The following is a 14420-nucleotide window of genomic DNA, read 5'->3' on the forward strand; positions in this document are numbered from 1 at the left end:
CAAATCTTTAAAATGTTCTCTTCCTGTGATTCCTGTCACGACTCTTCTAGCCCCCTTTCGTTCTCCCACTTTGACTATTTTCTTTATTATCTTATTGCACAGCTTTTGCAATCGCATTGGTTTTGTTCTTTTGCTATCCATTTTTACATTTGGTCAAAAGACTTCCGTCCTTTAGCACTTTGGCCATCCCCACCTCTCCAATGTCCTTCTTGAATCCCTTAACCAGTGTCATCAAACTAATATCATTCATGTTTTGATCTGACTTAAATTTGTATATAATCTTGCAATTATCTACCATAATCTTTTTCCTCTTTTCTACTCTTTTAGCGCTCGACTTTCCTCTCTCCCCTCTAGTCTTATCCATGTCCATACCTTCCTCACTATCCCCTTCCATCTATTTTTAACCAGCTACCAGAAATTCATAGCTGGATAATGGAGAGGTTTTGTGAATTTAAAAAATTAAAAGAATCACCTAAAACCAAAAATAAAAATGAACTAAGTCTCCTCTGTTCTGTACATCATTGTCCAAGTGACATTATATTGTCATCTTCCTTTTTATGCCATTTCCTCAAGGTGACAGAAAAACATGATACAACCTGCTTATCATGTGATTCTACCATGTTGGCAAAATACAAACACACAATATATTTACATATATAACAAATAACACACGGAATTAAAAGTGAACAGGACCCATCCCTATTGGCTTTTGCCTGACACTCCAAACTTTGATTGCATATTAATGCATTTACTTGACTGAAAAAAGCACCAATATAAAATATCTAATCTATAAATGTAGAAGCCTATTAAAAAGATTGTTACACAAACAACAATGTCACACATGTTATATGTACTGATGTTGTTAGAAAGTCAAAATCAAAGTCTTGACAGTTTATTTCAAATCCTGCAGTTTCATTTGCTGCTGCTGTTCTCACCAGCACACTTGTGTTTCTTACACTGGTACTTAGAAGAGAATCTTTCACCACACACACTGCAACTCAACACTTTCTCTCCTGGGTGTTTTCTCGTGTGTGCTACAAGGTTTGATTGTTGACAAACGCTTCTGTTGCAGATTGAACAGGAATGTGATTTTTCACCAGTGTGTGTTCTCTTGTGTCTTTTCAAATATTGACTTTCTGTAAAACCTTTACCACATAGTTAACAGGTAAACATTTTCTCTCCAGTGTGTATTAGCATGTGTTAGTTTGACACGTTTTTTTGTGTAAAACCTTTACCACAGATTGAAAAAGAAAAAGGTTTTTCTCCAGTGTGTGTTCTCATGTGTACTTTCAAACTCTGACTGTGAGTAAAACATTTACCACATTCTGAGCAGAAAAACGGTTTTTCTCCAGTGTGTGTTCTTATGTGTACTTTCAAACTCTGACTACTAGTACAACTTTTACCACAGATTGAACAGGTAAAAGCTTTTTCACCAGTGTGCGTTCTCATGTGCACTTTCAAATTCTGACTTTGTGTAAAACCTTTACTACAGAGTGAACAGGAAAACGGTTTTTCTCCAGTGTGAATTAGCATGTGTTTGTTTAACCCCTTTTTGCGTGAAAAACATTTACCACATTCTGAGCAGGAAAAAGGTTTTTCTCCAGTGTGTGTTCTCATGTGTACTTTCAAACTCTGACTTTGTGTAAAACCTTTACCACAGGTTGAACAGGAAAAAGGTTTTTCACCAGTGTGTGTTCTCATGTGTACTTTCAAACTCTTACTGTTAGTAAAACTTTTACCACATTCTGAGCAGGAAAACGGTTTTTCTCCAGTGTGTGTTCTCATGTGTACTTTTAGATAAGAACGGGAATGAAAGGATTTATCACAGTGAGAACATTTGAAGTGAGTGTTGTCAGTGTGACATGTCTTATCATCTTTAGAGTCTTCATCATCAGTGTCAGGAGAGTGTGACGTTGTGTCCTCACTATCTGATAGTGGAGCTAAGAGCTTGTCTGCTTGTGATCCTCCACAGTGGTCTCCATCAGCTTCTGTTGTCATGTGTTGTGTTGACTTGCTGCTTGGAGGCTCCGCCTCTCTCTTCTCCTCACTTTCACCTTTGACCTCATCATCTTCACTCTTCACAGGGACACCAGTCACTGGGAACTCCTCCAACCATTTAGGCTGACTGATACCGTGTTCCTCCTCTTCCTCTTTAATGTGGGGCGTCAGTGAGTGTTCCTCTTCCTTTTTACAGGGAAGGGTCTGTGTCAAAGAGGAAAAGGAGACGCCAGAGGGTCTGTGGCCCCTGGTCTTCCTCTTTGATGCATCCTCCTTCACCATTCTGAAGCTACACTCCTGTTTTTCAGGCATAAGTTGTTCTTCAAAGACGTCTGCAGGACACAAAATGACAAACTTGCTCAAACGGGGGTGGGTTAAAAAAAATGGCCGCCGTAAGCATCGTGAGCTGAGACCGTTTCTACATAAATCCTAGTATGTAATGTTATAAATGGCATAAACGCTCCAGTGACACAAGACTTGAAGTCGTTTCTGTTATATATATCCACTTCTCTGCAATTGGTGAGATATATACTCCTCACGAGGGGGATTTGGCGGAAGATAAGGTGCCTCGAACGCCGAGTGAATCATTGTTCCCCTGCAACCATGCCACAACGCGGATCAAAGGAATCTAAACACGGCCGTGATCAATTGTCCTCCAGTGATTTGGACGAAAATGCAACGTTTACTCCGGACGATCGAAAAATGTTGCAAGCTATGGTTGAAAAACTTGGAAAACTGGACATTTTGGATGAACTAAAAACTGACGTTTCAGAGCTGAAAAAATCAGTCGAGTACAATCACGCTGAAATGGTGGAGATAAAAAAGGAACAGACAACGCTAAAAGTTGAGTTAACAAGCCTGAAACGGAAACTACAAGACTGACAACGGAGAACGAGAAATTAAAGGCGGACTTGTTGGAACTCCGCTGCAGGAGCATGCGGGACAACCTGCTAATCATGGGAATTAGCGAAGATGGAGGAGAAACTTACAGCATCGCGGAGAATCTCGTCAGAGCCCTTCTGCAGGAGCAACTCGGCATCCCGGAGGAAGAAGTCAAGAGGATCCAGATGGAGCGAGCACACAGGATTGGCAAACGTAAGGAGGATGCTAAACCGAGACCTATGCTTGTAAAGTTCACTAACTCCAAATGCAAAGACGAAATGCTTGCTGTCTCCAGAAGACTGAAAGGTACTAAATTCTTCATGACCAGCCAATACCCAATCGAGGTGGTGGAGAGACGACGTACGTTAATTCCAATTATGAAGTCCTTTAGGCAGAAAGGACAACAAGCTTTTCTTGTTGTGGATAAACTGTACGTTAACGGTGAGCTGTACTGAAGCATGTGAGGAACAATAACAATGTCGCGCAGTGATTGCGTCATCGCGACATCGCCATGGTGACGACTTGTTGGATATGAATTGACATTTTGTTTTTGGAGCTTTTTACTTTATTCTGGGACTGGACAATGTAGTTAGATGTTGGGAAACGGTCAGCGAATAATATATTTTGGGGGGTATGTGTTTGTCTCGTGCGCTGTGGTGTGAATGGTGTGTCTGTGGGTTTATTAGAGGGGATATTGGTTTCCTGGGAAATAGCAGGTGATGCTGCAGTTTTTAGTTATACGATGTTCATGTCTATGAAACTTATGGTATTAAGAGAATCAATAAAATATACAATGAATTTACTCAGATTATATGGTGTATAGGAACGATAATGAAGTTGGAATAATTAGTTATAATTGCAATGGTCTTGCAGACAACAGAAAAAGAAAGCTTATATTTATGTGGCTGAAGGAAAACAAACAAGATATTTTTTGTCTTCAAGAAACGCATTCAACACATTTAGATGAAGAAAAATGAAGAAAAGAATGGGATGGTCCAATTTTCTTTTCACATGGTCACAGAAATTCAAAAGGTGTTATGATTGTGATAAAAAAAACTTTTAATTTTCAATTTAACTCTATGGAAAAAGACTCACAAGGACACTGGTTAATATTAAAGGCCTACTGAAAGCCACTACTACCGACCACGCAGTCTGATAGTTTATATATCAATGATGAAATCTTAACATTGCAACACATGCCAATACGGCCGGGTTAGATTACTAAAGTGCAATTTTACATTCCGCGCGAGATATCCTGCTGAAAACGTCTCGGTATGATGACGTCTGCGCGTGATGTCACAGATTATAGAGGACATTTTGGGACAGCATTGTGGCCAGCTATTAAGCCGTCTGTTTTCATCGCAAAATTCCACAGTATTCTGGACATCTGTGTTGGTGAATCTTTTGCAATTTGTTCAATGAACAATGGAGACAGCAAAGAAGAAAGCTGTAGGTGGGAAGCGGTGTATTAGCGGACGGCTGCAGCAACACAAACACGTAGCCGGTGTTTCATTGTTTACATTCCCGAAATATGACAGTCAAGCTTTACCATTGGCCTGTGGAGAACTGGGACAACAGAGACTCTTACCAGGAGGACTTTGAGTTGGATACGCAGACGCGGTACCGTGAGTATGTACGCAGCTGCGGCTGCCAAACATTTGATCGCTTGCCCGTACGTGCGTGCCGCTATGTGCATGTCACGTACGTAACTTTGGGGACTTTGGGGAAATATATGTGCTGTATGAACTTTGGGGAGGTGAACGGTACTTTGGGCTGTGGGATTGAGTGTGTTGTGCGGGTGTTTGAGTTGTATTGGCGGGTTATATGGACGGGAGGGGTGAGGTGTTTGTTATGCGGGATTCATTTGTGGCATATTAAATATAAGCCTGGTTGTGTTGTGGCTAAGGGGGACGGCGTGGCGAAGTTGGTAGAGTGGCCGTGCCAGCAATCGGAGGGTTGCTGGTTACTGGGGTTCAATCCCCACCTTCTACCATCCTAGTCACGTCCGTTGTGTCCTTGGGCAAGACACTTCACCCTTGCTCCTGATGGCTGCTGGTTAGCGCCTTGCATGGCAGCTCCCGCCATCAGTGTGTGAATGTGTGTGTGAATGGATGAATGTGGAAATACTGTCAAAGCGCTTTGAGTACCTTGAAGGTAGAAAAGCGCTATACAAGTACAACCCATTTATCATTTATATATGTCTTGTGTTTATTTACTGTTTTAGTCATTCCCAGCTGAATATCAGGTCGCACCCGCCTCTCACAGCATCTTCCCTATCTGAATCGCTTCCACTGCCTTCTAGTCCTTCACTCTCACTTTCCTCATCCGCGAATCTTTCATCCTCGCTCAAATTAATGGGGAAATCGTCGCTTTCTCTGTCCGAATTGCTCTCGCTGCTGGTGGCCATGATTGTAAACAATGTGCAGATGTGAGGAGCTCCACAACCGGTGACGTCACGCGCATATCGTCAGCTACTTCCGTACAGGCAAGGCTTTTTTATCAGCAACCAAAAGTTGCGAACTTTATCGTCAATGTTCTCTATTAAATCCTTTCAGCAAAAATATGGCAATATTGCAAAATGATCAAGTGTGACACATACAATGGACCTGCTATCCCTGTTTAAATAAGAAAATCGCATTTCAGTAGGCCTTTAAATATGATTATTCAAGGTCAAAAGATGTGTGTTTTGAATCTGTATGGGCCAATGTTGATGAACCTTCCTTTTTTGAAGAAATAAGTGACATGTTGCAAGAACAACAAGGGGAAATTATTACTGTGGGAGACTTTAATGTTGCCTTGGATAAAGTTTTGGACCGAAAAGGGAATTTTTCAATGGATTATCATCCTCAATCTTTACAAAAAATTCAAAATGTTATGGATGCATTTGATTTAATTGATATCTGGAGATTCAAAAATCCTAGGTGAGTACGGTATACATGGAGAAAACAAAACCAGGCAAGTCGTATTGACTATTTTTTGATATAATTTTCATTGTTAAACAATGTGACTGCAATATCAAGCGATGATAAATTGTGTTCTGATCATAATTTTATAGGAATAAATATTGCAATTGAAGATAATACACGTGGGCCCGGATATTGGAAGTTTAATCAAATGCTTCTACAGGATGATGAATTTATTGAAAAAACAAAGCAATTTATTACTGACTTTTTTTTTAAATAATGTAGAATCATCATATCCCCAAATAGTTTGGGAAGCCTTCAAATGTTGTTTTAGGGGATATGCCATTGCGTACTCTTCATGGGAAAAACAACAACGTAAAATGGCAGAACAGGAATTAAAGAAAGAAATTGAGGATTTACAAAAAAACATTGACAGTAATGATAATCTAACTAGTGAGAAACTGAATTATTTTACAGCCGAACAAGAGGAGTTAGCAGACTTAGTTGAGAAACAATTATTGAAAAGTTATGACTGCAACAGAGCAATCTGGAGGAAAAAAGGTGAAAAGTGTTCCAAATTCTTTTTAAATATCCAAAACAAAAAATCGTTCTAAAAAGAACATTTCCAAGCTTATTAAAACAAATGGAAAGGTATTGGATACACACACCACATTGTTGAAAGAAATGGAAAATTACTTTAAAAATATGTTTTCTAATCCAGCAATCCCTTCTGAAACTACAATTTTTTTTCCAGAAAATTATGAAAGAAAATTGAATTCAGAAGAAAGCCATTCATGTGAAGGCCTCATTAGAGAGGAAGTACTTGTGGAAGCTGTCTAGTCTTTTCATCCAGGGAAAACCCCAGGATTAGATGGAATGGAGGTTTATCAAGTATTTTATGACGAGGTTAAGAAACCATTGCTTTCTAGTTTTAATTACTCATACAAAACAGGTTTTTTGTCTAACACTCAAACAGAAGGTCTTATTTCTTTATTATTGAAACAGAAAATAAATGGTCAGTATAAAGACCCAGTTTATCTAAAAAATTGGAGACCAATAACACTTCAGTGTTACGATGCTAAGATCCTGGCAAAATGTTTGGCTACACGATTTACTGTAAGTCTGTTTTGTCAAATATTATTCACCAAGATCAATCAGGCTTCCTACAAGGAAGAAACATAGGAAACAATATTAGACAGTTATTAGAAATTATAGAAAATTATAATATGGAAAATAAAAGAGGATTAATTTTTGTAGCTGACCTGGAGAAGGCATTTGATCAAATTAGCTTGGATTTTATTTGTAAAAACTTAGTTTTTTTTATAATTTATAATATAATAAAACTAACTGTAGAATTATTAATAATGGATACATCTCTGGGACAATACCGCTATTAAGAGGTCTAAAACAAGGGTGCCATTTGTCTCCATACTTATGTATTATTGCTATGGAAATATTGGCGATTAAAGTTAGATTTCTGTATTTTTTTTAATTTAATTTTCGCTAACTGCTTATTTGCTATTACTTTTACCATCATATTTGTACATGTCGTATTTGCTGATGTTGCTCTGTTGTTGTCGTTGTTGTTGTGTTTGCTGTTGTTGTTTTTGTCTCTCTGTCTAATCCCCCTCTTGTCCCCACAATTCCCCCCTCTGTCTTCCTTTTTCTCTCTTTCTATCCCCTCCTGCTCCGGCCCGGCTGCACCAAATGATAATATAAATACATTTAATAAAGTCAAAATACAAGTAAGGCAACAAGAGAAGTATCCTACACTTCTCTTTTGTAAAGTAAATCTGAACAGCCGATATGGGCATCTACATCTGCTATATGATTTGCCCGAGAAGCTGGGCAGGACATTATAAAAAAAAAAAAATAAATAAATAAAAAAGTTAGATTGAATAAAAATATTGAAGGGCTCAGTAATAATAATATTGAAAGTAAAATAACAATGTATGCAGACGATACAAGCTTCTTTATAAGCCCCAATCATCATTGTTTGCGAAACCTTCTTAATCTTTTGGACATATTTTCAAAGCAATCTGGGCTTAAGCTTAATTATGATAAATGGAAAATATTAAGGATCGGAAATCTAAAGGGAACGTCCTTTCGAATGGAATGCAAAGTGCCTGTTTTGTGGACAGATGGACCAGTTAACATACTTGGTGTTGTTGTCCCAGAGAATCTGGAAGATCTAGGCTCAATAAATTATGATAATCGACTAAGAAAGCTGGATAAAATTATGCAATTATGGAAAGGGAAATCCTTAACCTTGTATGATAAAATATCTATTGTCAACTCGTTAATTATTATTCAATTTATTTATTTGTTTTTGTCATTACCAGCTCCATCACAAAACATTTTTAAGGTTTATGATCGGAGGGTCTTCGATTTTGTCTGGGACGGCAAACCAGAAAAGATTAAAAGAAAGGTTTTGTACAATGAATATGAATATGGGGGCCTGAAACTTCTTAACCTTGAAGCTATGTGTCTGTATTTAAAAGCATCAATTGTTCCAAAGATGTATTTAAACACCGAGTGGTACACAAGTGTCCTGTTGGACAAAAAACATGTACTGTATCAAAATAAATTGTATCCGTTTTTACAAGTGTACCCCTCCCATTTTCCTTATGTAGAGAGTCTGCTGGGAAACATGGCGTGTTCATAAAGGAAACAATCCACTCATGGTGGTGTTTTCAATTTGATGTGCCAGAAAAAAGAGATGATATTTTGCAGCAGATAATATGGATGAACTCTAATATTGTAATAGATGGAAAGCCTTTCTTTTGGAAAAATATGTTTGAAAGAGGAATCATTTTTGTCAATGACATTATCAATGAGAGTGGTAAAATTATGAAGTATGATGAATTTACAACTATGTATGGTGAAGTTTGTTCAAGCTTTTCATTTAATCAACTAACTGGAGTCATTGGGAAAAGATGGAAACAAATAATTAATTATGGAACTACTAAATTATTAGTTTGTAAACCCCTAATAAGAAAATGTAGTTGGCAAAAAGGAACTAAAATAAATAGAAAAATATATCATTTTTATTTAATAAAGAAATCCTTGAAGGCTGCCCCATATAACACATATGGAAAATGGGAGGACTTTTTTGACTGCCCGTTGCCGTGAGATGCCATATTCAAATTAATCTACAAAACTACTATCTGTGTGCAAAATCGTTATTTTCAAATTTAAATTACTTATAACTTCTTACCCACGGGAAAAATGTTAAAACTATGGAATATGACAGAGTCAGATGATTGCCGATTTTGTTGTAAGGAGTCTGAATCCACCCTGCATTTGTTTTGGTATTGTCATATTGTGTCTTCGTTTTGGGTGGAAGTTGAAAAAACGTGTTTAAAGATTGGTTTGTTTATGAAGCTTGATGTGGTTTCTGTTATTTTAGGAGAGTTCATTGACAGTCATGATTTAGTCAATTTAATTATAGTACTCGGTAAAAGGTTTATTTTCAAGGCCAAAAACAGATATTCACTTAGTATTTCTTTCTTTAAAACATTTATTCAGTATTTTTTAACTTTAGAAAGTTATATGGTTGAAAACGATAATGATGCCAAAAAACATTTAAAAAAGATGGGAAGTCCTGAAAGGCTTATTTTGAAAATGTAATTTTGTTTATATATGATATGCAATCTGTTGTTGTGTTTCCTATTTTAAGTGTACATAAGTGAAGGTGTGTGTTGCTGAGTCTGACTTGGATGGACGCGGGCAAATACTGCGGCATGGTCATGCTGGACCTTCAGAAGGCCTTTGACACCGTTAACCACGCTATACTGTTGGATAAGCTCAGAGCAATCGGATTTAACAAAACCTCATGGAGCTGGATGCAATCTTACTTGGAGGGGAGGGAGCAGGTGGTAGAGGTGAACGGCACCGTGTGTGTCCCCCCCTCTCGGTGAGCTGTGGAGTCCCCCAAGGCAGTATATTGGGACCTTTACTGTTCCTAATATACATAAACGACATGTCATCGGCATGCGACTGTGAATTGTTTTTGTAAAGGGAATAAGCGGTAGAAAATGGATGGATGGATGACTCTGCCTTGCTGGTATCCGGCAAGGACAAGTCACAGGTGGAGAAAATCCTCAGTGCTGAGCTGTGTAGAACTTGCACCTGGCTCGCTGACAACAAGCTATCCATACACTTGGGTAAAACAGAATCCATCCTGTTTGGGTCCCACATCAAATGTCACCTAAAAGTAGGTGACATTGTCATCACCAGGAGAGATGAGGTCACCTACCTAGGTTCCATTCTAGAGGCTAACCTTTCCTGTGATAAAATGGCAACCAAGGTAATCAAAAAGGTTAACCAACGAACGAGATTTCTCTACAGAATTTCCTCTCTGGTCAACAAAAGCACCTTGAGGATTCTGGCGGGAACTCTCGTTCAACCCTTTTTCGATTACGCATGCACCTCCTGGTACCCTAGCACCTCCAAAACCCTCAAATCTAAACTCCAAACATCTCAGAACAAGCTAGTCAGGTTACTTCTAGACCTCCACCCCAGATCCCACCTCACTCATACCCACTTCTCTAAAGTGGGCTGGCTCAAGGTGGAGGACAGAGTTAAACAACTTGCACTGAGCCTAGTCTATAAAATCCGCTACACCTCCCTGATACCGAAGTACATGTCAAACTACTTCCTTAACGTAAATGACCGCCATAACCACAAAACCAGGGGGTGCTCCACTAACCACGTTAAACCCAGATTCCGAACTAACAAAGGTCTTAACTCATTCTCTTTCTATGCCACATCAATGTGGAATGCGCTCCCAACAGGTATAAAAGAAAGGGCATCTCTATCCTCCTTCAAAACCGCAATAAAAGTTCACCTCCAGGCAGCTACAACCCTAAACTAACACCCTCCCCGGATTGCTAATAATCAAATGTAAACAATCAAATGCAGATACTTTTTCTTTTTCTTATGCTTTCTGATCTCTCTCTCTCTCTCTCTCTCTATGTCCACTACTTGATGTCCATATCCCCCCACCCCCTCCACACCCCTGATTGTAAATAATGCAAATAATTCAATGTGATTATCTTGTGTGATGACTGTTTTATGATGATAGTATATATGATAGTATATATCTGTATCATGAATCAATTTAAGTGGACCCCAACTTAAACAAGTTGAAAAACTCATTTGGGTGTTACCATTTAGTGGTCAATTGTACGGAATATGTACTTCACTGTGCAACCTACTAATAAATGTCTCAATCAATCAATCAATCAATGTGATCTGGACTGTACATGGGTGCTCAATTTGAAAATGTATTTTTGTTTGTGGATTGTATGCAACATGTTGTGTTCCCTGGTTTTCAGTGTACATGGGTGAAGGTGTGTGTTGCTGAGCCCGATCTGGACATAATCTGAACTGGACCTGGTTTTAACAACCCTTTTGAACAATCTGATTTTATTGACAACCTGGTCTGGTGAAGATAAGGTCCTTTTTTTTTTTTTTTTAAATAAAATAAAATAAGATAAATAAATTAAAAATATATTTTTTCTTGAATAAAAAAGAAAGTAAAACAATATAAAAACAATTACATAAAAATAGTAATTAATGAAAATGTTAGTGGACCAGCAGCACACACAATCATGTGTGCTTTAAGGACTGTATCCCTTGCAGACTATATTATTCTATATTGTAGGAACCAGAAGTTTTTAATAATGGAAAGAGACAGCTCCTTTTGTGTAAATGAGTGTGGATGGGGGAGGGAGGTTTTTTGGGTTGATGCACTAATGGTAAGTGTATATTGTGTTTTTTATGTTGATTAAAATAACAAAAATAAAAAAACATATGCTCAGACTATGGCGTCAAGTTTGACATCAAGTATAATGCCACAAAGAGTATGGTAATGATATGTAGGACCAAGGAGGATAAACATCTTAATTTCCCAGGTTTCTATTTGTCTGGTCAAACTCTGTCTGTGTGCAACAATGTCACATACTTAGGCCACGTCATCAATGACAAGATGGAGGATGATGCCGACATGCTTAGACAGAGAAGAATGATGTATGTTCAAGAATATCTCAACACTGGTCTAATGACTCAGTGGCCTAGTGGTTAGAGTGTCCGCCCTGAGATCGGTAGGTTGTGAGTTCAAACCCCGGCTGAGTTTTGTACTCCCTCGTCCCAGGAAGAATGCTTTGCAGAAATCTTTTATTTATAGATCTTCATCGCTCTGGAATAACCTGCCTCAAATTCTCACCGGCATTGAAAGTAAACAGGTTTTTAAAAAGAGAGTAATATTTTATCTGAGTCTTTAAATTAGTTTGCTCGTTGATGATTTTTTTGGTTTTATATTGTGTAGTTATATTTATATGGTAATTATTATTCTGTGACTGTAAATTGTTTGCTTGTTTACTTATTGATGCTTTTATTTTTTTCTGTATTGTGTAGTTATAATTATATGCTTTTACTTGTAATTGTATTGAATTGTGTGTTAGGATTCACTGCTCGGATCATAGTTTGTTTACTTTTTAGTGTCACATGTGTTTTCAGCACCTTGTGTTTGTTTCTGTTGCCATGACGGCAGATTGTGCTCACCTGCCTCTGGTTAGTGTTCGGGACGCGCACCTGTTGCCCGAGCGCTAATCAGAGGGCTATTTAGTCTTTGCCCTGGCCTCACTCGGCCTGGCTTGCTAGTTTGTTTTCACACAACAGATGACGACGTTTGTTTCCTGTTCTTTAGCTGCTAGTTTTCACGCTAGGCTATTTTTGCTTGCTAGCTCCCACGCTAGCCCTTTTGTGCAATGTGCACATCTTTGTTTTTTCCTGCTATGTTTAGTTCTTAAATAAATATTTTTCCTACCAGCACGCTGTGTCCGAAGCCGTCTGCATCCCTGGGAGAACGACCGCGCACCACGATGCGCCCCGATCGTTACATTGTGGACCCCATGAAGACTAGTGGGTTGCTGAGGCAACCAGCTAATGGGGATCCTTAATAAAAATCAAATCAAAATTGAGTCATACCAAAGACTATAAACATGGGACCCATTACCTCCCTGCTTGGCACTCAGCATCAAGGGTTGGAATTGGGGGTTAAATCACCAAAAATGATTCCCGGGCGCAGCCATCGCTGCTGCTCACTGCTCCCCTCACCTCCCAGGGGGTGATCAAGGGTGATGGGTCAAATGCAGAGAATAATTTCGCCACACCTAGTGTGTGTGTGTGACAATCATTGGCACTTTAACTTTAACTTTGATAAAGCGAAGGTATATTTGTTTAGCGCTTACTGCACCCCTATGTACACAGCACCCCTCTGGGTGAGGTTCAAGAAAGAGAGCTTGCACAAACTCCAGATTGCCTATAATGACTGTCTCAGAATCCTGCACAGAAAGGCCAGGGGTAGTAGTGCCAGCAAGCTTTTTTGTGATTTAGGGATAAACACCTTCCACGCCACCCTGAGAAAACTGATGTTTAAGTTTATATGTAGACTGCAGGGGCCCGAGAATGGTTTTATTATACAGATAACCAATCCGAGGTGTAGTTCTGTTAGGTACCAATCCTATATATGGAAACACTGGTATCTGTGCCTCACAATACAAAGGTCCTGGGTTCGGTCCTGGGCTCGGGATCTTTTTTGCATGTTCTCCACGTGACTGCGTGGGTTCCCTCCGGGTACTACGGCTTCCTCCCACCTCCAAAGACATGCACCTGGGGATAGGTTGATTGGCAACACTAAATGGTCCCTAGTGTGTGAATGTGAGTGTGAATGTTGTCCGTCTATATGTGTTGGCCCTGTGAATAGGTGGCGACTTGTCCAGGGTGTACCCCGCCTACCGCCCGAATGCAGCTGAGATAGGCTCCAGCACCCCGCGACACCCCAAAAGGCACAAGCGGTAGAAAATGGATGGATGTTATCTGTGCCTTTTATAGAATGTGTAGAAGCATTTTAAAGTATGTTTTTATTGCTGCTTCTATTTATTTATTTATTTATTTTTTTACTGAATATGCACAAACATCAACTTAAGTTTAGTCTACAAATGGCTGTGTTAGGTAACTTATTTTTACGAGTAGTTAAATTCGACAGAACAACGACAACCACACGGTTGCAAGTACCAGACGTATATATGTACATCATCCTCACAAGACAACCAAACTTCTTACACACAATATATTTCAGAATAGTGTTAATAATCAAATATAAAGCTAGTAAACATGTGAGACTAAAAAGTAAACAAACCTGTTCTGTGTAACACAACTTGATGATGTTTCTTATAATAAACATCCAGCAGTTGATGTTGTCGCTCCTTCTCCTCTTTTGTTGGACAAAGTTCCTCCTCGTACTTTGCTGTCGTTCTTCCGCACATTTTCACACAATCACAACACTTTACACTCACATTAGTTCCCTACTTAGCGATGTTTAAATAACGTCCGCGTCTCTTTGTTAGCAGCTAATAAGCTAAGCTAACTAGCCAGCTAAACTGGCTGCAAGCTACCTTAAATGAAGCTAGCAAACAGGAGAAGTGTCAAAGTGCACTCAGACTAATGTATCCTGCTACAAACAATTATTAACCGTGTGTACTCTATTAGACAACATATATGTAAGAATACAGAAATATAATGCCCGCGTTTAGGCCTTCTCCGTCAGACGCCATCTTGCTTTATCACCCG

General features: G+C 38.9%; 1 protein-coding gene across 2 annotated transcripts; it reads right to left on the reverse strand.

The window, feature by feature from the left end:
- Positions 1 to 536: 536 nt before the first annotated feature.
- On the reverse strand, positions 537 to 14420 carry LOC133664549 (gastrula zinc finger protein XlCGF17.1-like). 2 transcript variants are annotated; one of them, XM_062069261.1, is made up of 2 exons: positions 13990 to 14420; positions 537 to 2330 (listed from the first exon to the last, which is right to left on the reverse strand). In XM_062069261.1, exons 1-2 carry the CDS (start codon positions 14114 to 14116, stop codon positions 1201 to 1203), a joined length of 1257 nt encoding a protein of 418 aa, XP_061925245.1. In that variant the 5' UTR covers positions 14117 to 14420; the 3' UTR covers positions 537 to 1200. The 2 variants fall into 2 exon arrangements, with proteins under 2 accessions (XP_061925245.1, XP_061925246.1); XM_062069262.1 differs by lacking the exon at positions 13990 to 14420 and adding an exon at positions 2988 to 3134.

Source organism: Entelurus aequoreus, linkage group LG14 (genome assembly GCF_033978785.1).
Source record: "Entelurus aequoreus isolate RoL-2023_Sb linkage group LG14, RoL_Eaeq_v1.1, whole genome shotgun sequence".
In the NCBI taxonomy this organism is placed as follows: domain Eukaryota; kingdom Metazoa; phylum Chordata; class Actinopteri; order Syngnathiformes; family Syngnathidae; genus Entelurus; species Entelurus aequoreus.

Coding starts and splice junctions, on each gene's coding strand:
- LOC133664549 (XM_062069261.1), bottom strand. CDS start 14,116: ATGTGCGGAAGAACGACAGCAAAGTACGAGGAGGAACTTTGTCCAACA. Junction 2,331..13,989: donor AGTTGTGTTACACAGAACAG/GTTTGTTTACTT, acceptor TGTGTCCTGCAG/ACGTCTTTGAAGAACAACTT.